At 35.0% G+C, this 26,795-nt stretch overlaps 1 protein-coding gene and 1 non-coding gene across 11 annotated transcripts in view; both read right to left on the bottom strand.

Moving 5' to 3' along the window:
• The window catches only part of LCOR (ligand dependent nuclear receptor corepressor), a 144,670-nt gene that overhangs the window by 34,329 nt on the left and 83,546 nt on the right, over window positions 1-26,795 (bottom strand). For 6 of the 10 annotated variants that reach the window (XM_059398245.1, XM_059398247.1, XM_059398250.1 and 3 more), the window contains 3 exons: window positions 16,484-16,616; window positions 10,961-11,248; window positions 7,552-7,645 (listed from right to left, as the gene is read on the bottom strand). In XM_059398245.1, the coding sequence (XP_059254228.1) occupies window positions 7,552-7,645; window positions 10,961-11,248; window positions 16,484-16,616 (515 nt within the window). Of the gene's footprint in view, window positions 1-989; window positions 5,009-7,551; window positions 7,646-10,960; window positions 11,249-16,483; window positions 16,617-26,795 lie in introns of those variants that run through there. The other 4 variants (XM_059398254.1, XM_059398253.1, XM_059398246.1 and 1 more) reach the window with 4 other exon arrangements.
• LOC132016997 (U6 spliceosomal RNA) lies at window positions 18,359-18,464 on the bottom strand. Its single transcript, XR_009404087.1, has one exon. It is a non-coding gene; the product is annotated as a U6 spliceosomal RNA (small nuclear RNA).

Here is a 26,795-nt window from a genome sequence, read left to right as displayed (position 1 = left end):
AAGTAAAAGTGTACCACATAAAGCTAATACACACTTCACACTTATTGAGCTTGCTCACCAGAACTGAACAGTAATTAACTTCACATAAGGACCCCTATTATCACACAAAGCCTTACTCATATTCATGATCTGCTGCAGCAAAGGTTTATCAAGCAACACCTAAACTTCAGAGTAACAACAAACTTAGTATTAAAAAGTATTATACACAAATATAAATTATGTTTCTTGAAAGAGAGACCTTGTCCTTCATGGTATTTGGGGAGCAGAAAAAAGTGTATAGCTCATCACATAGTTCAGAGTCACTTGAAAGCCTACTGAACTTAGTAATATAGTACATTACATTACTGTCAAGTTTCATGACCCAACTCTCTGAAAAATAAGAAAGCTAACAATAAAAATACCAACCAGATATCCTTCCACAGGATCATTAAGTATTTTTGACTTTACAGTGCCATATCTACTCTATAATATCCATGTTCTCTCATTTAAAAACAAACAAACAAACAAACAAACCAACCCGCAAGAACTGATTTTCAACACATTATCTCCTAACATTAGTGTGAGTAATGTCATCATCTGCCTACTGGAAAATGAGAGGAGAAAAGGCTTTTGTGACAAAGACAGCTGTGAACTATACCTTCCAATACCATAAAAATGGTCAACTGTTGTTTGGGCCATGCAAAACTCTGATTAGCAGAAATTAAGCATGCGAATAGACCAATCTCTATTACACATTGATGAGGATGTCCCCAAACTAGAATATCTACACTGAAAGTGCCAATACAGAACAGTGGCAAATCAAGAGAAAAATCAAATATTGAAAGATCACTGCGGCACCAAGACTGCCAGCCAGCCATGTGATGAGCCACCTCCAAGAAATACATGGTATAATGGAATTCTGAACACAAAATTTAACATTAAAAGTGCACCTGAATATTACCAACTAACTTTACAAAACCTACAATAAGGTAAAATATATATCTTTTGAAATATTCAGCAGCTTTCTGTTTTTTTTTTTTTTAGTTTTTTTTTTTTTTTTCTGAGAGGCTCATGAAATTTAAAAGGGACCACTATCTAATTTCAACCATGCTTCACAAAACAATAATGGCTATTTTATATTGCAGTTACCAATGTAATGCAATTAGTGCTTTAAAATAATCTACACTCAAAAAAGAAATAAAAAAAAAAAAAAAAAAAGAGAGACCGACCGACCTTTGGAGGAAATATGCTTATTCAAAAGCTTCTTGGAAAAGAAAATTTACCTGAATATCAAGTCATGACTGATCTCAAGTGTAATGTTTAAAAGCTTCACAGACATGAATATTACAATCTTCAGGTCTCAGGACTTTTAATCTGAGAAAGTTTAGAGTTTGGTTTGTTTTTAAATTCACTTTCTAACCAAAACAAATAATAGAAGTACTCAAATTTTCACTATTTACAAGTCTCAGCCTACAATCTGAAATGACACAATACAAGTTCTCTTATTTAAACTGCAGCATTAAAGGGTAGGCACACCATTCTTCTGCTGCTCGATTGTCATCCACTGAAACACACATAGAAAATATTTATGTTAGTAAAATGATCACTCCATGTACACTACAATGACAAAATTTACATTAACTCAACTCATACATCACTTTAGAGACTACCACACAGGATTTAACCTCTCTGAACAGTAAAACTACAAAAGTTGAACTTTTAGGGCCAGATTTTTAAATGGGCCTTTAATGATGCCTTTCTGAGAGGGGATAAAAGCAAGCACAAATTAATTGCTCAAAGGACCTTTCTGCAGCAATTTGGGCTACCAAATACCCCAAACATCAGGCAAAAAGATACCATGTTTGCAATTAATTGTGTGTGTCAAATTACTGAGTGTGGAACAAAGGAGGCATTCCTTCACAAGCTTAGCCCTTTGCTTTCAGCAAACTTTCTACAACTTCCTTCAACTGCAGATGAAAACCATTTATTTCATAAAATATTTTTATTGCAACTTCTAGCTAGGCTAGAAAATATTGCAGAGTCATATACTGCTCTGAACCTAAGCTGCATTTTCTGTTGAGACTAGAAAGCTAAGAGAAAACAGGCTCAGTCATCCACAGATTAAACTGCTACACAAAATAACCAAACCAAAAGAGGAACCCAAGCCCAGGCTATGTCAAGAATGAGCAGTGCATGTATTTCAATAACAGCAATGGTGTGCCTAACCTTTGAAAACATAGGCTGCGGAGGGAAAACTATCCTTAACCTAATTAACTGCTCCAAAGTTGCTAGGCAAGAATTTATGCCTTGGGAATATCTGGACCTACTTCTCTTCAAACTCTTAGTATCTATCTGAAATCATCAGCCTCAATTTAATACTCCAAGTCTTATTTTATTTTACACAAAAACTCCAATGACTTTGTTTGATTTTGGTTAAGCATTTAGAAGGTTCTGACCACCTTTCTCAGCACATTAGATAGGGTATATGTGATGTGGATTTTGTTTTTGTACTAAAAGTAATTTTAATTTGGTCACAAGGCAAAATTAAATTTCATGGGCTTTATCTGGCAAAAAATTGTAGGAAATAAATATTCTGAATTTGATTACTGTAATTTGAAAAGCCCATCTCAAAAAAAGTTTAGATGCTTTTCAAGGAGTGCTTATATAAACATGATCTGGAAAGTCCTGAACTGTGTGCTAAACAACCATAAAAATCACCTAAATATCAGAAAAAGTTAAGAAGGGGATAGAATACAGGATGCCAAAAAGGAAGGAAGGGAGGAAGGGAGGGAGGGAAATGTTGAAAGCAACAAATTAAATAAAAACTAAAAAACAACACTTCCCCCCTGATCTAGTATCTGGATTAATTAAAAAAGAAATTCTACTGAGCTCAATTGCTGATTGAACTATCATTAGATATGAAATGCAACCTAAATCATATTAGGTTACCTTGGGGTTCTTTTTTTCTCTCACCACAAACATGTATCCTTCATTCGTGTGGATATTTGGGCAGACTACTGAGGCTGTAAAAATCTAGATACCATTTTTGCAATATTATAATTACTTAAACACACTTCTTTCCTTACTTCTCCCTTTTCCCAATAAAAAGATTCTTGACATTTTAAACTAGTTGCTGCATGATATCCAGTTGTTAGTACATGATCAAATCTGTAAAAGGTTTTAAGAATACAAAGAAACTTAGTTTGTTAAAATGAGGCATCCTCTATTGTTTTATGTAATGTACCCTGACTGCTCCTGAGTAAGAACGGAGCTCGTCCTCCATGAGATAAGGCTATATCCTCACTTGTTGGTGAGACCAAATTCTACCCTTAGGAAATACCAAATAAAATTACAGCAAAGGTAGTGTTACAAAGTAATTAACCGAAGCATTTCTGAAGGTAGTGTGTGCACATTTTCCACCTCCTCTCCTACTGGGTGAGCACTAAACAGATTGCTGGTTTGTTAAGTAAATTTAATAGAAGAAAATCATAAAATGTAAATTGACCTAAATAATTACGTATCACTGAATAACCAGATTTTTTTTAATTCAAAGGTTCATTGCTCCTAGGACTTTTTTCTTTAGTTTAATCCTTCAATTAGGTGAAACGTAGAAGAGTAACATGAATGATTTTATAAGATGGCTTTCCAATTTGTAATGATAAAGCTCCCAGTATGACAGAGGTGGTTTCTAAAAGGGGGCTTTTTTCCTTTTCTTTTTTTTTTTTAAATAAAGGCAAATATAACTTAAAAAAAGAAAAGCATGCAGGCTCTACAGGCAAGGAGTCCACTTCCATGTATCTGTTCTCTGTGAGGTAACTCAATTCTCTTTTGTAGAGAAACATGCAAAAAGGCCAAACAATATCCCGAGCCATACTGCACATGAAAATTTTAAAATACGCAACATTCAGAATGCACCTTTCATCTCTGTATACACAAGTCAATGCAAATTCTGCAAAGAAACAAGTGTCACAGTGAATGAAGTTAGGTGTAAGCAATGATAGCTGAACAATGCAGTAGTGCTCACCCAGTTTGTACAGTAATTGGCACTCTACAGTATTCCTACTCATTTTTTGATTCATTTGCACTTTGTGCTGCCTCTCCCTGGGGATCTAATTCAATCTTTACAGAAACATCTGGCCCCTCCGACCTCATTAATTTCATCTTTTTCTTTGGAGGGTTTTTCAAAGTGCCCAGCCTCTCCTTTACTTTGTACTCCAGTGTACTGTGGGGAATCCCATAAATACTCTGAGCTTTGGAAACACTCATTTTTCCACTCATAACCACTGAGATTGCTTCCTCCAGTATCTCACTGTTGTACTGTCTGTAACGCCCTCTTTTCTTCCGAGGCTGCTTGGAGCCAGGGTCTCCTTCTTGATCCGATGTGGGATATGGCTGTCCAGAGGTAGACTGCTCAGCATCTGAGCCCCAAGAATCGGGTCCAGCATCTAACATGCTTTTTCTATTTTGTTTTGGAAGAATAGCCCTTAACTTTTTACTAAGCGCGCTCTCCGTTTGTGAACCCATTACCAAAGAGCTATAGCTGTACTGATCACCAGTGCGAGACTCCCAAGAAAGATCCATTCCTCGAACTTGTGGTATCTTTAAATCTACAGGTGATGCATGGCTCGCATCCTTTTTTCCATCTTGTTTTGCTTGAAGTGCCATTTTTGGAAAGGCAGAGTTTTCTGCAAGAAAAGGAAGGTCACTGATGTTGCTGAGTGCACCATTTCCCCTGAACTTCATACGGCTGAGGTTGAACTCATAATGTGGTTTTGCCCAAGAGGCTTCCCTGGATAATATTAAGTGTTGTCCATGATTCTGTAATCCAGATGGCCCAAGGCTGGCAGCTGTGGACAATTGGTTTCTGCTCAGTAGTTCTTCACTAATCTGCAGGGATCGAGCCAATGGAACTTTGAGTGATGTGGAGTGTCCAAAACCTTCCCTGGTTCCATCCTGTAAGCTTCTTGGAGGTACCCCATCACCACTCCGAAGTCCGTCTGGGCGGTACTGGCTGGGTCTCCCAGGTCGCCTAATTGGATGGAAGGAAACTGATGTGAGCAGGACTTGCACAGGTAGGGAGGGATGGGTGAGGGGACCACTCCTTTATTAGAAGGCCTTGCTTGGGTAACATCACTTTGTGTTATTTATTTATTTTTCTCTAAAATTAAAAAAAAAATTGTCTCGGCAGTTAGTTTTAGAACTTGTTCACAAAAAAAGAAAAAGGAAAAAAGAAAAAAAACCAGGAGCTTTTTGGGCAAAGAAAAATTAAACCTGTCAGCTGGTCTCTGGTTGGGTTCACAAATTTTCGGAGAAAAAGTTTCGCGCAACTGTCTGAAAATAGCACCTTAATTATTAATTACAAAGTAATCATCAAGTCTCCAAAGATCTACACAGAATTGTGTTACCAATGTGACGTTACCACTAAACAAGTACAGTAATAAAAGAGTAAGCCAAATTATTTATTTTAATGCAACATATTCAACATTCATGACAACCAGCTATAAAACTGGAACCATTTACAGTGGTGGAACCCATAGATAACTGCTCATTTATCCCACAAACAAGTTGATGTTCATTATCAAAAACCAAACATGTTCAAATAACATTGCTTATTTTGCTTGGGAAAAAAAAATATGGCTACCAGCCCCAAGGAGGGGGGGGACCCAAACCAAAACAAATCAAAATACCTATCGCATTATAACTTACCACACTTCTTCATTTTAAAACACTGTTAGTTGCAGACACGAGTACCACTAATTTTCCATTTGAAGTAATCTTTAAAGAAACTGCCCTTTATTTTCCCCAAACTTTGTTCCTTAAGTTCTACTCAAAGTAATTACTGTCAGAGGTATGCAAGCAATTTATAGCAGTTTTCTTTAGTTAAAAGTGTCTCTTCTTAAAATATTAAGCATCAATTTTGAAATTTTAAGTGGATGGCTTTCAAATAATTTTAAAAAGTCAACTACTTACACAAAGTTAATACATAAGGTTTCCATTTTCGCAGTAGATAAATACTATCAATGATAAAACTGGCGACTGGTAAAGCATGCCCAAGGGTAATAATTACATTTACTAGGCACAAAAGTGGAACTCTGAAGAAATAATAATAAACCAGCTACGTTCTCCAAAAGTCTACAGGGATTCTTGTGCTGTTATCAGTAAATAACATAATAAAGATAACAATGAATATTCAACTAAAAGATGGGCAGTCTTATAGGTGCTTTTGTCTTCCAGAAAACATACCACACAAAAAACACTTTCCATTCAGAGGGGTAAACCACAGCAACTTCAACCATATTATGCATGGAACTTGGTGGCCAAGTTTAAAGTAAATCTTAAGCAAGGGATTCATTTATGCACACCACTTAGGATTCTCCTACATGTGTCCTTAATCACACAATTCAAGTTTTCTGATATATAAACGGAACCCAATGATTTGGGACCATAATGAGTTGTATCTAATATAAACTATAGTGAAAAGAAGGGCTTAAGAAAAAAAAATTAGTAAACTATGCAAATTGCATTAAATCAGTAAGTTACTTTTAGACTGAATAGAGGAGGAGAGAAAAAAGAAAAATGATGGAATTTTAGAGAAAATAAAGGCAGCATTTTAGGAGTCAGTAAAGGAATTCTTCAATTTGAAGGTGATTAAGAGTAAGTTGAAAAAGATTAGCCATTTAGTGTGTACATATTCCTTTAACATCTAAGTAACTTTCCTACGTTGGTACTCTGAAAGTTAAATAAACCTACATATTAACTAATTTAACTTACCAAAGTTACTTTTCATATATGAAGTTGATTTTTGGTTACAATACAATTTTATGGAAATCCTTCCTAATATGGTATTTAAATGTCTTCATTAACACCTGACTTTTCTAAATGGCTTCTATGTACATGCAGAGAGAATTTAGACAATCCTTACACTATAAAATTAGATGGTCAGAAAATTCACTTTAATTTGCTAAGAGTTATCAAAACTGAGCATGTAATAATCTCTTGGTACCATACGATGGTTATCCCAACATCTATAGTTTTAACCACTTAAAAAACAAAAAATACATACAATTACATTTTCTGAACTGCCACAGTATTAAAACTGCAGTTCAAATCAACAAATGAAACCAAATGAAACCAAAACAAACAAGAAAAAAATGAAGAGCTCCCACATACCCACACACTCCATTAGAGATACCCAGTTAAGTACTGGAGCCCAATTTTCATTCAACAACTTCAGCACACATAATACTGCCTTACATCTGAACCCTGGAGTTATTTAGGTTGGGTTTCCCACTCTCAAACATTCAACAACAAAAAGGCCAAAAACATTCTTGCCATATTTTTATTCACTCACTACTTGAAGTGACTGGGCAAAACTCATCTACCGTAGTCAATTCTGGACTTCACAGATTGAGCTTTTACTTGAGAGATGGACCAAGTAATTTACTAAAGGCCCACTTACAAGAGTGTTACTTTGAAGACTTAATTTTTAAAACATACAATGGAGATTAGTACCAATCTTTGATAAATTGCCCCCCTATAAAACTGTGGACGGCTACAAATATTTTCCCTTACCCGTTCCCTTGAGTACTGGAGCAGCCTGGAGAATGGCTCAGGGAAGTGCTGCCAGCACACGGACTTTTCTTAGTGGACAGATCAAGTACACCGTCTGTAGAGACACAAACACACACCTGAGGATATTAAAAACTAGGAACAAATGTGGACTGAACAGACCAAAAATGACAAAGCAACAGGCCCAGTCAACCATGCAGATACACTAGCCATATATGAAGTTATGAAGTCAATTCATTAAAGAATCAGGACTATTTTCCCTCCTAAGTGACATACATTTAGCAAAGCTTGAGCTAGTATCTCCAAGGGTTAAATATTTTATTAGTAGAGCAAAAGAAAAGGTATAGCACATTACTGAACATGTTAGGATATAGTGAGGTAACAGAAATCGCATTTTACATTGTATTAAGTTCTGTAACAGAACTGTTAGACTCCATTTTCTAAATTCACCTTCATCAAAGCATGTGAGTTTTAATGCCACGTCATATAAATGATAAAACCAAATTCCTTAAGAGCTAAGTCTACTCAAAACACTGTAAGTATATAAAAGTTGGACTTAGAAAATTTTATAACACAAATCATTTAAAAATATGTTTATATGATTAAATTACATGTATATACAAAATAGTCTATAAAATGAATCAGATATTAACTGTTTATAAATTTCATGTGTCCTAATTACTTTTTAGACACATCTGCAAAAAAACTCTGTATATGGACAATCTTTTGGAAAAAATCTGCAGAAACTCTTGGTATCTATAAAAGCAAGGTTTTTCAATTAATAAGCCATTACAAACTAGTGAGCAAATTTTAGGGAAAGAATGAAACAGTCTTGATACTGATGACAATCTAGACGTTTTGGCCATTTTTTTTTTTTTTTGACGTTTTGGCCATATTTTTTTTTAACTGAAGCTAGACCACATAACAAATTCACACTATAAAACAAAAAATTAGAAGACCTTCTTTTCCCACAAAGACTTTTTTCCCGAACAGACATGTCTAAAAAGGAAAATTCATCATCTGGACAACTTTTAAAGCTGCCATTCTGTCTAAAATTAACGAAGCAAGCTAATACTCCATGCCTCTGATTTTCAGTTGGTCAGCAGAGAGGACCTTCTATCCAGTTATGTTAAAAACTGCCCCAAAATAGAATCTACATAGGACTTGTGTCTGAGGACACTGTCACTGCTGATTTCATGGTGTTAGAAATAAATACGTGAGTTTGTAAACCAAAAATCCCACACTCATACAGAGTAAGTGCTGTCCTTTAGAGTTACTAATATTTCTAAAAATATAACTGTAAACTTATAGAACCAAGTGTCCTTTTAGACATCTTAACCCAATGAGACATCTAACAAGTAAATACACTGCTTAAAATATTTCCAACCAAAGACACTATTATTTAAGACATCCAAGTCTGTCTAATCAAACAGGCAATGTCTTTTAAGTCTACTTAAATATACTAAATATACTGTGATTTCATTGGAAACGCTTGAAAATTCATTTGGGAAATATCATTTCTAAAATTTTGTTTCACTTAAAGACTATGCACTATAATCCCGTCATCTAGCTTCAATTTCTGTTGACAAGAGCGTACCATTAGTACAACATATCTCTTAAGCATAGCACCAACTAGAAGTTAAATTAGACTAGGTGGTATCTTTTTTGTTAATCTCCACCATTAATACTTTAAATACAACCTCTACACTGTCATTCTCCTCAACTGAAGTTTTTAAGGCAATATTCTGAGTAAAGAGTTTTTTAATGAAAGCTACCTATCTTTGGTAAAGATAATCTTCAACAGAAATAAAAAGCACAGAAAAGCACAATTTGGCTTTTGGTAACTGAAAGTAAAAGTACACTGACTGATGTGAACATATGACAATGAGGAGTTCTACCAGGAAAATCTCTCAGAATTTTAAGATTGTGATTGCTATTCATTACCCATAACGAATTTAAAAAAGAAACAAACTACTAATTCAAAAATACATTCTTTAATAAACAACTGAAGCTAGTCCATTAAGTATAAATCCTTCTTAAATTACTTACAATAAGCAAAAGAAAGTCCTTGCAGAGACTTTTACAATGCATTAAACTTTTTGCAAAATGAACTTGTATTTCTCACCAATAAATCTACACATCTCATAACTTTCTGCACACTCTTAAGAGATTTCTATGACAAGGAAGTCTTATTAGAATAGATATCACCAACGGCAGAATTCAAATACTCATTTCATCTTCGTGAAATTAAAGGTAAAATGAGATCATAAAGCAACAAAAATATTAAATCTATTTAAGAGAGTAAACTTTTCATAAATTCAAGAAATATGTGCTAAGCAAAACTGGGAAGTTCTTAACCTTTCCCCTGAATCAGGATCCTCATCAATTAAAATTAACTTTTGGAAATATTCTAAGGTTAGCTCATAATACATCATATACAAGTATGGATGTGTTTGTGTATTTATAAAATACTGAATACACTGAACCACCAGGTGTGTCTAATGTCTTCCTCATTGTATCTAATCCCAGATGTTTTTCTTTTTTTAAATGCAAACAAGGAGCGCCTCGGTGGCTCAGTGGGTTAAAGCCTCTGCCTTTGACTCAGGTCATGATCCCAGAGTTCTGGGATCAAGCCCCACATCAGCTCTCTGCTCTGCGGGGAGCCTGCTTCCTCCTCTCTCTCTGCCTGCCTCTCTGCCTACTTGTGATCTCTGTCTGTCAAATAAATAAATAAATAAATAATAAACTTTAAAAAAAAAAGCAAACAATATATAGTCTTGCCTTATAATTTCATTTGCACGTATAACTTCTGCCGAATAAGACATACTTATTTCTCAGGTGCTAATCCTACAACACTGATGGATTGGGGAAAACTTAATTTTTCATAGGGGTTTTAAAAACAAGGGATATGGCAAAGGTTTGGAGGCATAAAATACTCATATAAATATCAAGAAAATAAAAGATTGCAATGGGGTGCCTGGCTGGCTCAGTGGTTAAGCATCTGCCTTCGGCTCAGGTCATGATCCCAGGGTCCTGGGATCGAGCCCCGTATCGGGCTCCCTGCTCAGCGGGAAGCCTGCTTCTTCATCTCCCATTCCCCATTTGTGTTCCCTCTCTTGCTGTGTCTCTCTCTGTCAAATAAATAAATAAAATCTTAAAAAAAAAATCAACAACAACTGTAACCACCTAATTTTCCTGGGTGGTACATTAATCATGACTACGAACTATTGATACATAACGTAGCCATTTTATCTGTACTTCTTCTCTATAATTGCAGAGTCAGGAATAATTTAAGAATCACATGAGTTTTTATCCTATTATTGTTATTGGTGCCCTAATTGCCAATAATTTTTTTTCTCCCCAAATTAAAGTATTCTGAGTGGACAGAGGAGACCTTGACATCAAACCATACCTTGTTCGCTAGGTTCTGACTGAGACTTTCTGACAGTAAGGTCCAGAGGTGAGTCTTGGTCAGCCATGAGAAGTTTGCTGAGCACAGGGTTCTGAGTAGTTGCAGCCGTGGGAGAGGTGGTGACTGGAGATGCTTTCGGCAGGCTTTGGTTCTTTGTGCTATTGGGCTGGCTGGGGTCCTGAGTAGAGCTATTTTTTGAGGTATATTCAGCAGCAAATTGTTGGATCATTCGCTGCATGATCTCACGGGCCACTAGGGGAATATTGGGGTCGGAGACCCAGGGACTGTCTGTAAACAAAGATTTATTTACTTTTAAATTGGGACAATGTACTTAAAAAAAAAAAAAGACAGCTTTCAAGCAAACATAAAATTTCATTTTATCTTTTTTCTTATAATGCAATACCCTAAAAGTAATATTCCCTCTCAGAATTATATTTTTAATCTCTAAGCTTGAGTTTCAGATTTTTAAAAATAAAATTTTCATAAAATCATTTCTAAACACCACCTCCTCAATATTATGAAATTAAATAAAGGGACAACAAATAGTGTATCTTATGGGCAAGAATCACTTACCTGATACAGAAATCTCAAAACCTTCTTTTATGAGATAATTTTATGAGATAATTACCCCTCTGTTTACCACCTATAGATCATTTTTGGTTTCTCCTAGACCTTTCCTCAATTCTTCCTGAATTGTTGAAGAATGGATTACTTAGTTCATGAGTGTTTAATTTACCTTCTGTTCAAAACTGAACGCATATCAAAATTATAAAAGGAGATACCTAATATAAGATCCATGGTAGACTGGGGCAATAGCCTCCCATTTTCAGGATCATTAGAATCACTTTGAGGGCTTATAAAAACAGACTGCGGGATCCTATCCCCAGAGTCACTCATTCAGCAGTTCTAGGGTGAGCTCAAGGACTGGCATTTCTAGTAAGTTTTTAGATGCAACTGGTTGAGGGACCACAATTTTAGAACCCCTAGGCTAGGAGTCTAGGGGTTCTAATCTCATATATTTCAAATCTCAAAAGCTTAAGTTCATATATTTTCCATGAGTTCCTTAAATATACTCTACCAATCATTAAACAGAACAGCTAGTGAAATAATGAAATAAACACCTAAGTTATCAATTTCTAATCAATGTTAATCAATGTTAATTTTAAAACATAAATTCATTAAATCATAGAAATTTTAGCACTGGAAGGGACACCTTGAAGGTCAAATAGGGGAAAATCAAAGGGAAAATGTTTGGTATGACTATGTCATCACATCTCCACCGTTACCATACTCTCAGGGAGACTAAGCTTGTCAAGAGCAGAAATTATGCTTGTTTATCTCTGTACACTCAGCACCTAATCTTGCCTGATATAAAGAATGCATTCATATTAGTTGAGTAATAAATGGATCAGTTCAATCAATCAATCCTCATCAGGTTTTGTTTTTCTTTAGACAAATGAAGCTAATGTTCTAAAGAATTAAGTGACCTCTTCAAATTTGTATAGATGGTTAGTGGTATAGACCCCTGATTAAAACTCTCCCTGTGATCTCTATTTCCCCACCACACTTCAGAGGTTTTAGAAGACAGTCCTCAGAAAACCTGAGTTTCCTTGGTCTTTTAAAGATTTAACTATAGAGGGTAAATTACTTTACCCATAATACAGCTGGAGCTGGAAGGGAAATAGGTTGCTTTATAAATTTAGAGAAAAATGACTTATTACAATTAAAATCTAAAATCTCTACAGTAAACACACACACACACACACACCATCAAAACCTCATGGTACTCCTAAGAACAATTTTTGTTTCCCTGAACGATACAATTCAATACCAGAAGATAGTCTAAAATCAGAATATTTAATACTCTGAAGTCTAATGAGGTCTGCTTTACCAACAGTAACATTTCTGTTCTACTAACAAGTATTTCTAACCCTACGTTTCTTCTCCATAGAGTATGCCTCACGGTTTAATTGAGGTGTTCAATTAGGTAAAGTTCAGAAATTACTGCAGCCACTGATGAATTCCTTAAATGTTTTAATAAATATTTAGCCACACACTGTTTAAATCTCTCTATCTACTAAATATTCATATTCATATTCAGTTAACTTTCCACTTAAGATCCATCCTCCAAATGAAAGACGGCATATAATTTCAAGTTTTAATATATTGGTGTATCTTCCTATCCCCAGTAACACTCAAAGAACAAAGTGTCCAAATAGGAAGCAAAATGAATTTATGAGATATCTGGTCAATCAGATTCATAAATGTAATTAATAGATTTGTAAAGAGTCAAGAGATTTTAGAATAAAGACCATAAACTGCTATCTCTGAGCTTTAAAAGGCTGCAGTCTGTCTTGCCTCTTTTTTGAATGAAGAACATAATCATAAAGCACAATTCACATTCACAGATTGATGACCTCTCTGGCATGTGAATTTTTACATCTTTTGAAGTTTCCTGAACACATTTCATTCTTTCACTTACTTAAAACACAATTTCTATAAACCTAGATATGCCTTGAGGGACATGCACAACTGAGTCAAATAAAAACAACAAATAAAATTAAAATTAAAACGACAGTAAAACAAGTAAATGCTACATCACCAGCCACCTGTGTGTTCTAAAAAAATGCAAATCTGGGGTGCCTGGGTGGTTCAGAGTCAGCTGATTGATCATCTGACTCTTCCTCCCCCAACCCCACTCTTGTGTGCATGCATGTGCCCATGTGCTCTCTCTCAAAATTTTAAACTTAAAAATAAAAATTTTAAAAATTAAAAAAACTCAGGAAAGTGTCAAGTTTTCTAACACAAGTGACAAAGCAAGCTGAAAAGAATATGATAATGACAGCTTTAGAAGGTATACTGTTCATAAGCTGGAATTTATTAGAGTCCACACTACAAAAGCCTACTTTTATTACATCTATGTTCCTACTTAGCTTACAGTACCTTTCCATGCTCAATTATTTTAAAACAAAATTTTGGGGGTGGCCGGGTGGCTCAGTCAGTTAAGCATCCAACTTCTGATTTCAGCTCAAGTCATGATCTCATGGATCTTAAGCTGGGGATAAAGCTTGCTTAAGATGTTCTTTCTCCCTCTGCCCTTCCTCCTTCCTCCCGAGGAAAAAAACAAACAAACAAAAAACATTCATTTGCAATACTTAGTAACAACTAAATCCAAATCTCTGAACTATTTATTTAAAAAAAAATCCCCTTCAGACTAAATTGCCTGTCATTCTCTTCAAGTCAGCACATTTTTGGTATAACCTGAAGAGTACTCATGGTCACCTTTGAGACATTTTCATGAAGATTAATATACTATCTAAAAATAATAATATTGGGACGCCTGGGTGGCTCAGTTGGTTAAGCGGCTGCCTTCGGCTCAGGTCATGATCCCAGCATCCTGGGATCGAGTCCCGCATCGGGCTCCTTGCTCGGCAGGGAGCCTGCTTCTCCCTCTGCCTCTGCCTGCCATTCTGTCTGCCTGTACTCGCTCTCTCTCCCTCTCTCTCTGACAAATAAATAAATAAAATCTTTAAAATAAAATAAAATAAAATAAAAATAATAATATTAATGCATAAAACAAGGAGGAAGGGACTTCCAATAACAAAGCAATATTCCTTTTTTCTGAGCATCAGGCACTAGTATACAAATACAAAACTTTACATACAATTTCAGAGGATTCTCATCTCTTAAAGTCTACCCTAAGAATGACTCTGAGGTAAAAATTCCCTCATATGCCCAAAAGTTTAATGTTTAAGTAAGAAAACTTTTAAGAACTTTAAGTTATTCCTACATGACAAAGGGATAGGACTAGCAGAGAAAGTAGCTAGAAGTTTCTTTCAGAATATGCTTATGATTGACTTTATTAACTCCCTGTAAGCAAAGAGTACATGAAAAGTTCTTTCTCCACGTATATTAGGGACAGGAGTTCCTCTTTTCAAATAATGAAGTTTGCTGCAGAATTAGACCCATGACTCAGTACGCATCCTAATGTAGAGAACAACAGAGGAACTGTAAAGATGTTTTATTTTATTAATAAACTGACAGAACTGATCTATCATTTATACTTTAAATGTGAATTACTTTAATAAAACAATCAAATGTTTGTAAAACTAGTCAATTACTATTTTGAACATAATTTTAGAATTCAGCGTACTTTAAAGGAAAGATAAAGTGGGCATGGGATCCTCAGTTGGGAGCTTTAGGTCAGAGGGTACTTGAGAGGAAGAAAAGAGAAGTGAGGATGGAAGGGAAAAAAGTGCCACAGAAAACAAAAATCTTCACTCCTTAATTTTATATGAGGTCTGACTTCATACTCCATTTTGAAAATATTGACCACATTAAGCAGAACATCAGCTATTCTCCAATGTAAACAACGTATTAAAATAGCATTTATCAGACTTTCAACCAATATACAGGGAAAAATCACCCTTCTAACTCTGGAGGGAATTCCCAGAAGAACGAGAGGTGTAAACTGGAATGTATAAATCATTGAGTTTGCTGGAAGATTCAATAAGGAATATTCAGGATTGTGAGGAGTTTGTAGGAAATTTTTTTTAGAACCTCTCATAGTAACCTCCATCTTGGAACTAGAGGAAAGACGTAACTAAGGAATACAAATTCATTCAGAGTTTCCTGAAGGTAAATACTTCATTAGAATGGAAAATGGAGAGAAACTTTCTGAAGATCTTAGCTGATGACAATTGTGCTTTGTGGGCAAAGAAAAGAAATGTCTACAATAATTTCAAGGAGAAAGAAAAATGGAAAAATCTAAGAGATGGAGCTATTATATACCATCTTATATGGGGTATAATTTTTACTATATAATAATGAGTTTCTTTCTCCAATTTTAGTAATTCAATGAAATTTTAGTAAAACAAGACTGTACCAAGGAAAGATGCTTGCAAATCTAATTTTAAGATATAACTTCACATCTTTTTTCCAAATAAATTTCACTCAGAAATTACTAAAATTTTATACAGTTGGTTTTATGGTTATTTGTAATTAAAATTATAACCATGTAAGAATATTTGTCTGGGGGCACCTGGGTGGCTCAGTGGGTTAAAGCCTCTGCCTTCAGCTCAGGTCATGACCCCCAAAGTCCTGGGATGGAGCCCCACATCGGGCTCTCCGCTCAGTGGGGAGCCTGCTTCCTCCTCTCTGCCTGTCTCTCTGCCTACTTGTGATCTCTGCATCAAAAAAAATAAAATCTGGAAAAAAAAAAAAGAATATTTGTCTGATAAAATATTGTACTCCTGAAACCTTAGAATTTTCAGATGTTCATAATACTTACGGGAACTATTTATTTAACTAACAAAAACTTATATGACACCATCACTTCAGAATGAAAATGAGGGAGAGGGGTTGCCTTACCCATTCCAAATTTAACTTGACCAAAAAAATATGAAGTGTATATCATCAATAAAGAAAAATGTTTTAAAGTGACTTTTTAAAAAATGACATTAAAATTAAGGAAATTAATATAAGACAAGCAGATACTAAATGTCATTCTTCACTAGAACCAACCTTTTCTATAAAAGACTGCATTGAGGAACTCTTCTGCTTGTCTCTCGAATCGAATGATTTTTGCTTGCTCTTGTTTAAGCAGAGCTTCTTGCCCAGCTCCCGAAGCTGGTTCATCCAGACCGACTAAGTGTCCCTGTAAAAATATTTGGTGAAATATTTGCAGAGAAATCTTTCCCCATTCAGTATCAAAAGCACAGATGCAAAATCAAAGACAAATGTTAGTAACAGATAAGACAAATCAGTTTAATACAATTAAAATATTTTAAAAACTTCAAATCAGAATAAAATTTATCTCCACAGAAGTATAAAAGCAAAGTGAATGTAAAAATACACTTTGGTGGTTTTTATTTATTTTATGAATTGTTTAAAATTTACAGGTAAACTCTAATACTACTAAAGGAAAATTTTTCTTGAGCATTCAAATTTATCAGTTCTTATTATACTATATAGCAATAGTTCACACACAATTCAACTCAGACAAAAAGATTCCTTAAACACTAAATATTATTTGAGAATCATGTTTGCTCTCCAAGTTCAAGATGTTTTTTCCAGACACAAAACAAACATTTTTAAAAAAGCCTTAAGAAGGGAAAACTCAAAGAGAAAGTTATCTAAATTTATAATTCTGTCCCTAGAATACTATTTCATAAACTACAGCTTTCAAATATTTAGAGTTGTGAAATTAATAGGTTAAAACTGGCTCCAGAAAAGATAATTCAAAAATAAGAGTACACTGCATGTTCTAAAGGTAAACATTTCTATTTATGCTTAAAAATGTTTACAGTATAAAAATTTAAGTCCTGATCACAAAGTTTCAAAATGCTGAACTAGACTCATCCCAAACATTCCCGGAATCTGTTCTCAGACTGCAGGAGCACTAGACTAGGTTATTAATCCTTTGCACTTATTTTCACTCTTGTAGCTAATAAACAGAGAACTATGATAATAGAAAATAAAATTGTAAAGAAAAGCAAAGTACATGTTTTAAATGTTCCTTAAGTTCCAGCATATGTAAATTATTGCAATGTATCACCATGTGCATTTACTTATGTCATGGAAAACTAAATGTACTCTAAATAAGAAAATAAGGACATGCCTTGACACAATGAAAAGTAAATAGTAAGCAAGACACTGAAGACTATTTTAATTCACAGTTTTCTTAAAGATTTCAAATACACCCAATGATATTTGAAACCAGCTTTTTATGATTCCCCCAACATCCAAACTGTGTTGACACCACATTTAGCATCAATTATACATTACAAATAGTTACACATAAAGAACTCTCTTGCATAAATCAAACTAAAATCATCCCACATAATTTCTGTATTACACATACTAAGTCTGCCACATAAAGAAAATATTGTTATAAATCATTATAAAAACATTATAGTTTTATTTGCCAACATTTTCTTTTTATTAACTTTTGAAAATGAATCATAAAATAATGTGATTTTGATACAGATTTAACATCTAAAAGGTATTAGGAATAGGTATTAAAGAGTCCAATAAAATCCTCAATTGCATTATACTTTAATGCCATTTCATTGTTTAGTGCCTTTTAAAAAATGAGACATTACATGGCATGAACTGTACTTAACTCCTTAGTGTTCAGTTAGACCTTGAGCAGAGTATCTACGTTTATTTTTCATGTTTAGAACACTTGTATTATCTTAAAGAGAGAAGATGTTAGTTGAAGGATGAATTGTATACAGGGTAGTTCCAGTGAGTGATTCTACATACATGTTTACAAAAATTTTGTATTTTTCCCCCAAGTTTTAATTTAAATTCCTGCTCATTTATATGCAGTACAATATTCGTTTCAGGTGTAGAATTTAGTGATTCAACACTTACAAACACCACCTGGTCTCATCAAAAAATATGGAACACCTCATGAATCTGCGGGTCACCCGTACACAGGGCCATGCTAATCTTCTCTGTATTGTTCCAATTTTAGTGTATGTGCTGCCCAAGCGAGCACAGAATATCTACATTTCAACCATGTTTAATGTTGCATTCAGGCTACTGTTTTATTTAAATCAACTCACAGCAACTAACAGCACTCAGTAAAGGAGGTGCTACCTGTTTTTTCTTCAATTAAACAGTTTTAACCAATTTAATCGACCTGGACACTGAAACATATAGATAACTTTCAACTTGTTCACATTAATTAGTCACACCTATTTGTTTTGTTTTTTAAAGGTTTTACTGAGATGTAATGCATATACCATATGATTCGCCCATTTTAGTGTAAAATTAAATGTTTTTTTTTGGTAGGTTCACAGAGATGTGGGACCATCACCATAATAAATTTTAGAACACTTCTGTACCCCAGAGGTAAACCCGTAAATTAACAGTTAGCTACTCCCCATTCTCCCATTTGCCCAACCCTGGGCAACCACTTTATTACTTTTTGTTTCTACAGACCTGCTTATTCTAGGCATTTCATATAAATGGAATTGGGCAATATCCGTGTGTGTGTGTGTGTGTGTGTGTGTGTGACTTCTTCCTCCTAGAATGTTTTCAAGGTTCACCATGTTGTAGCATGTACCAGTACTTCTTTCCTTTCTAGCTCCAAACAATATCCCATTGTATGGCAATAGCCCGTTTTACCCAATCATCCGTTAAGAACCATTTGGGTTTCTACTTTTTGGCTATTACGATATAAACAACACTGCCTTTAATATTTGTGGGCAAATTTTTGTGTGGATGTGTATTTTCATTTCCTTGGATATGTATTTCAGAGCGGAATTTCTGGATCATGTCTTAATTATGTTTACCATTCTGAGGAAGTTAAAAAAAAAAACAACAACTATCTTCCAAAGCGGGTACACCATTTCATATTCTCAACAGCAATGAGGGTTCTGACTTCTCCACATACTCATGAACACTTGTTATCTTTTCATTACATCTATTCTAGTACACAAGAAGTGGTGTCTCATGGTTCAGATTTATTTCCCGAATGACTACTGATGCTGAACATCTAACTGCATTTAAATACCTTCTTTGGAGAAATGTCTATTCATATGTTTTGCCCAGTGTTTAATTGGGCTATCTACCTTTTTAATGTTGAGTTTTAAGACTTATTTATATTCTGGATTTAAGACCATTATCAGATGTAAGATTTGCAAATATTTTCTGCCATCAGTGAGCTTATCATTTCATTGATGCTACTAACTGTCAGCAGTATAAAAGCTAAAAAAATTTTTTTAAGGATCGATTTAATTAATTAATTATAGAGAGCACAAGCAGGGGAGCAGCAGGGAGAGGGAGGGGGAGAAACAGGGAGCCTGATGCCGGACATGATCCCAGCACTCTGGGATCATGACCTAAGCTGAAGACAGATGCTTAACTAAGCCACCCAGGCACCCCCAAAATGATTTAATTTTAATACATTTCAATTTATCTTTCTTTCTTTCTTTTTTTGGTCATTTGTGCTTTGGTATTGTATCTAAAAAACTGGTGGCTAACCCAAGGTCATGAAGATTTACTCTTACGTTCTAAATGTTGTATAGTTTTAGAACTTACTTTTAGGTATACGATCCATTTCAAGTAAACTTTTGTGTATGGTATTAGAAGACGTCCAAATTCTTTTGTCAAGAATCACTAGCCGTGGGTGCCTGGGTGGCTCAGTTGGTTACGTGTCTGCCTTTGGCTCAGGTTATGATCCCAAGGTCCTGGGATCAAGTCTCACACTGGTCTCCCTGCTCAGCTGGCAGTCTGCTTCCCCCTCTCCCCCTGCCTCTCTCCCCTGCCTGTACTCTTTCTCACTCACTCCCTACAAAACAAAACATCTTTGAAAAGAAATGAATTACTAGCCATAAATCTTATTTCTGGATACCGAATTCTATTCTACTGATTTACATTTCTCATCTGTAAGCCAGTAACACAGTACATTGATCACAGTAGTTTTGTAGACAGTTTTGAAGCTGTGAAGTTTAAGTCCTCTCTTCTGGCTCGTCATGCATCTCTTGAATTTCCATATGAATTTTAAGATCAATTTCTCAATTTTAAGATCAATTTCTCAATCAAGCAGAGGTCTTGATAGAGAATGCAATGAATCTGCAAGCTATTTTGGGAAGCAATGCTATCTTTTTAACATTAAGTGTGTTCCAATTCATGAACATTGAGAGATCTTTCAGTTTTTTCAGACCTTCTTTATTTCAACATTTTTTTAAAATTTACGGTGTATAAGTCTTAAACATCTTAAAATTATTCTTAAGTGGGGCACCTGGGTGGCTCAGTGGGTTAAGCCTCTGCCTTCGGCTTAGGTCACGATCTCAAAGTCCTGGGATCAAGCCCTGAATTGGGCTCTCTGCTCAGCAGGGAGCCTGCTCTCCACCCCCCCGCCCCCCGACCCCCTGCTCCCGCCTGCCTCTCTGACTACTTGTGATCTGTCAAACAAATAAAATCTTAAAAAATTATTCTTAAGTGTTTTATGCTACTGTAAATGGAACTGTTTTAATTTTCACATTCAGATTATTCGTTGCTATTTGTCTAGAAATATCACCATTTTTTTAAATGCGGTATTCTACAACCTTGCTGAACTTACTAACTCTAATAGTGTTCTGTAGATTCTTTAGGATTTTCCATATACAACATCATGTCATCTACAAATACACTTTTTGTAATCTGGGTAACTTCAGTTTCTTTTTTTTATTGCCTAATTGCCAAGGCTAGAGCCTCAGGTACCATACTGCACAGAAGTACTAAGAATGGACAACCCTGTCTTGTTCTAATCTTTGGGGGAAAACTGTTCAGCTTTCCACCATAGCTCTGTACTTTCCTAAAGTCAAGCTAAGGAATTTCTCTTCTATTACTAGTTTCTGGCATGTTTTTATCAGAAAAAGGTGCTGAATCTGGTCACTTTTGGGGGGGGCATCCACTGTAATGATCATATGATTCCTATCACTTATCCCATTAATGTGCATTGTACTACATTAATTGATTTTGTGATGTAAACCAACCTTGCATTCCTGAGATAAATCTCACTTGGTAAGGGTGTGTAACAGTTTTCATATGTTCCTTGATTTGGTTTGCTAATATTTTGCTGAGAATTTTATTGGTGTTGTTAGTATAAATAAGTGATACTCATCTGATATGTTCTTTTCTTGTGACTTCTCTGTCTGGTTTTGGTATTCAAGTAATACTAGCCTCATAAAATGAGTAAGTCTTCCTCTATATTTTAGATAAGCTTGTGAAGAACTGGTATTAATTCTTTTAAAAATATCTGAAAGAAATCACCAGTGAAGATATCTGGCCATGGGCTTTTCTTTGATCGAAGTTTTAAAATTATAAATTTGATCTCTTTACTTGTTCTAGGTTGCATTAGTTTCCTAGGGCTACTGTATGACCACAAACAGAATGGCTTAGGAACCACAAAAACTTCTTCTCTCACAGCTCTGGAATCTAGAAATCTCCAATCAAGGTGTCAACAGAGCCATGTTCCTTCTGAAGACTCTATGAATGAATCCTTCCCTGCTTTCTCCTAGGTTCTGGTAGTTTCCAACTATCTGGCATTTCCTGGCTTGTGACAGCATAAATCCAATTTCTACTTCCATCTTTACATGGCCTTCTTCCCTGTGTGTGTCTCAATCTCCAAATCTCTCTTCTTATAAAGATACCAGTCATTGGATTTAGTACCCACTCTAATCCAGTATAACTTCATTTTAATCTGATTAATTTGCAAAGATCCTATTTCCAAATAAGGTCATGTTTAGAAGTACCAGGGATGAGAATTTCAACATATCTTTTTTGGGGGTGGTTGGGGTGGAGACGACATTTCAACCCATAACACAGCTTGGTTCAGACTTTCCATTTCTCCTTAGGTCAGTTTCAGTAGTTTGTGTCTTTCTAGACATTTGCTTATTTCATCGAAATTATCTAATCTGCTAATATAGACATTATTCCTTAAATTCTTTCTATTTCTAATAATTTCCTCTATCATTTGTGATTTAGTAATTCTAGTCTTTTTTTCTTGACCAGCCCTAGATAAAACCTTTATCAATTTTGTTAGATCTTTTCAAAGAGCCAATCTTTGATTTTGTTGATTTCTCTATTTTCCCATAATATTTCATTGATTTCTGCTCTAATCATTATTATTTCCTTCTTTCCACTTTCTTTGGATTTAGTATGCTCTTCTTTTTCTAGTCTTTTAAGGAAGGGTATTGACTGAAATCTTAAATATAGGCCTCTGCAGCTATAAATTCTGGTCTAGGTGCTATTGGCTACATCTCCTAAGTTCTGGTATGTTTTGGCTTTTTTTTAATTTATCTCAAAATATTTTCTAATTTTCTTTGTGATTTCTTCTTTGATCTACTGATTATCAGAAGTGGTATTTAATTTCCACATGTCTGTGAATTCTCATTATTTCTCTATAACTGATTTCTGGTATCATTCCTCTGTAGTGGGAAAACATTTTATATGATTGTAATCCTTTAATTTTTTAAGACAAGTAGGAAGTTTTTCCTGGAGAATATTCAATGTACAGTTGAGAAGAATGCGTATTTGTTCTTTTTTGGTTGGAGTGTTCTACATAAATATCATGTTAGGTCTAGTTGATATATAGTGTTGTTCAAGTCTTTCTTCTTTGTTGATCTTGTGCCTAGATGCTTTATCCATTATTGAAAGTGCACTATTAATATATCCAACTATTGCTGTAGAACGATTTCTCCCCTCACTTCTGTCACATTCCACTTCATGCGTTTTGGGGCTCTGTTGTTATGCAAGGATGTAATTATGTCTTCCTCATAGATTTACCTTTTTATCATTAAAAAATGTCCTTCTTTATCTTGAGGTCCACTGAACTCTATATCACTAGCACTGTGCAGCCTCTGATGTGACTTCTCAGGGGATGCAGTCTTGAGCATGCAGTCTCCCTGTCCACCAGGAATGACTGTGGGTTCAGTCAGACTCTCTGGCAGTTTCTTTCTCAGGTTTTCCCTTTACAAGCTTCTTGCTGATCTGCCTGCAGTGGTATCACACATCCAGCTGTTAGCCTCTACTAATTGTTTCACTGGTGTGTTTCTGCAATACCATGGTACATGAAATGTACTACTCTCTATTCCAATAAAAGCAGGCTCTCTTTGCCAGTCTTTGAGGCTTACTCCAATCCCAGGAAGGCTCTTTTGGCTATCTTTTTTTTTTTTTTTCTGGTTCTCTCTTTTCTGGTGAAAATTCTAACTGGTCTGCCATTTCACTTGTTGCAACTAGAACCAAATACCTAACAGCGTCCTATTAATTGTTCACCACAAAAATCTTCATCATTTTCAACAACTTTTTGTAAGCTCTATTCCAAATGAAGTCAGTTCCCTTAACTTGGTCTCAAAGCCTGCCTTTCCCTTTGGAAGAAGCTTTGCGCCAATACACAGAAAAGGGGGACTGGGACAATGACCCACTTCTCTCAGAGTGACATCTGTGCTTTATGAAGGGGGTGCTGGATGACTTGCCTCTCCTGGCACAGAACTTCCGCCTTATGAATGATGCCTGGCCCAAATCTCAGTATTCTCAACCTGTTGCGCCTGGAGTAGATGTCCTACTCTGGGTAAAGGATGAATGAATGAAGGGAGTGCTAGGCTTTTTGACCTCAGCTGCATGAAAGCAAGCAGCTGCAACACGAAGCTAAAAGGTACGGTACGAGAGAAGCCCACAGTGTGCTCCTCCTTCTCACAACAGCACTTCCCTCAAACTGAGCTCAGTAAGGTGTGTGGGAGTGGGTCACGGGTCAAATGCCAGAGTCCCATTGTTCCTACTGATATTTAGATATTTTTGAACAAATGATTCTCCATTTGCTGTATGCCCTTAAGATAGTTATTTCCAGAGTTTAAATGGTTGTTTTAAATGGTTGTTTTCACCAGTCAAATGGTTATTTTGCTTATTATTATCCAGAATAATAACCAAAGAGGAAAAATGTAACACAGTATCACATAATTTTTTCGACTGCATCTGATTAGCAAGTTAAAAATTTATTAATTATCTTTTACTACCTTTTTTGGGAATAGCAATGAAACAAATATCCAAAAGATGTTTTCAAATAAGTTTATACTTTTCCCTACAACTTAAGAGTTGCTATCTCTTTGTACTACTAGAAATGATCAAAGGAAATTCTTTAGGCTAAAGGGAAGGAATACTATAAAACACTTCTGAGGGAAATTAAAGAAGATACAAAGATGATATAAACTATGATCATAAACTTGGAAGACTCAATGTTGCTAATATGGTAATTTTCTCAAAATTGCTCTACAGGTTCAATGGAATCCTAACCAAAATCCTAAAAAAGCTTTTTCAAAAACTGATATATTGATTCTAAAATTTATGTAGAAAGACCTAGATTAGCAGAACAAGCCTGAGAAGGAAAAACAAAGCTGGAGAACCTGTACTATTTGATTTTCAGACATAAAGATCCACTAATCAAGACACTGTGGTGTTGGTATAAAAATAGACCTATAGTTCTATGGCAAGTAACAGAGCCCAGAAACATACTGACAGATATATTGTCAACTGACACAACAAAATACCAAGGAATTTAATAGGGGGAAAGAATGTCTTCCCAACAAATGGTGTCAGAACTGGATTATCTTACAAAAAATAATAAACCTCAACATTTAAATTAAGTCACACCATAGAGAAAAATTAATTAGAAATGGGTCCGATATCAAAATATAAGAGTCACCACTAACAAGCTTCTAAAAACAAGCCTGAGATTTTCTTGAACAGGACATAAAGAACATGAATTTTAAAAGAAAAAAATGACAAAAAGTCTTATATAGAATGTAGAAAGGACTATTACCACTTAGTAAGTTTTGAAAAACAAACAAAAGATTCAAGCAAATGTTCCACATACGGTATGTATAAAGACGTCCAACGTCCCTAATCACGGAAATGAAAATTAAAATCACAGTAAGACACCATTACAGACCCACCAGAATGTTTAAAGTTAAAAACAGACTAACAATATCAGATGTTGGCAAAATGGAGAACATTATTAGAACTCTCATACATTGCTGATGGAATCACAAAATTGCTGAATTAATCTGGTGAACCATATGGTAGTATAAGGTTAAATATACAATTAGAATACTACCAAGGTAATTCTGATTCTAGGTATTTATCCAAGACAGATGAAAATATATATCCAAAGGCTTATACATTAAGTCTAACAGTCAAAATCTGGAAACAATTCAGAAGTCCATAAAAAGGTGAATGGATAAACAAACTGTTGCAGATATATGCTATGGAGACCTACTCAGCAATAAAAAGGAATAAGAGTATATATAAAAATATATCAAAAAATTATACTAAATGAAAGCAGTCAAACAAAAAAGACAACATACTGTATGACTCCTATTATATAAAATTCTATCTAGAAAAGGTAAAACTTGAGTGACTGAGCTGGAGGGTCCAGGAAAGGGACTGATTACAAAGGGACATGAGAAAGCTTTTCAGGGTGAGGGAAATGTCCTGATCTTGACTGTGCTGGTAGTTATACAACTGTATACATTTACCAAAATCTATTAATCTGAAATCTTAAATGGATTAATTTTGCTATATGAATATTACCTCACAAAAATCATTAAAAACAGGTTTACGGTATTAAAGATACAAGACATTGAACATTGATTTCTGGCACTTGAAATCAAACAAATAATGCTCACTGACATTTTTAGAGTCATGAAGAAATGTGACACTTATTTTCAAAACCTCATATAAACATCCTTCTCAAGCAAGCACATTTTTAGGTTGAAAACCAGTATTTTTTACTTGCCATCTACTTTTTGCATAGTAATCTGGATATACTGTCAGTCACCATGAACTGTTGGCTTTTCACTATTTTTGCTGTATCTTACTTAAGATATAAAGCAGGATAAGGAGGCTGAGTCTTGCCCAAAAGCTGGTCTCTGTTAAGAAGATTGTATACAGACTAGCCAAACTTTTGAGGAGTTTGGCTAACTCCCCCCAAAAGGGGATATGTGTATCACCAAAAGAACCAGAACCCCCCCAACCAAAAAAACCCCAATACTGGAGCAGGGAAAAGACAAGATGAATGTAGACTATCTTGCTGTACCATAAAGTATTAAAGCTCAAAAAATTATGGGGACATGTCAGAAGGACATAGTCGGTGGGCTGGAAAATCTGGGAATTTTGACTTCAAACTGACAGAGGGAATGGGAAAGCTCTTCTTCACAGCCTAAAAAAAACGAAAAAATGTACAGGAATAATAGAAAAATAACAATTTTCAAGCCGTCAGAAAAATGGCTGATTCCAGCAAGAAATTACCACCAATACCAAAACTAAAGTGGATGAAAGTTTAGTA

The sequence above is a fragment of the Mustela nigripes genome, chromosome 4, assembly GCF_022355385.1.
Source record: "Mustela nigripes isolate SB6536 chromosome 4, MUSNIG.SB6536, whole genome shotgun sequence".
Lineage (NCBI taxonomy): Eukaryota > Metazoa > Chordata > Mammalia > Carnivora > Mustelidae > Mustela > Mustela nigripes.
The sequence above is the reverse complement of the archived record's forward strand: the minus strand, read 5'-3'. Positions and strand labels throughout refer to the sequence as shown.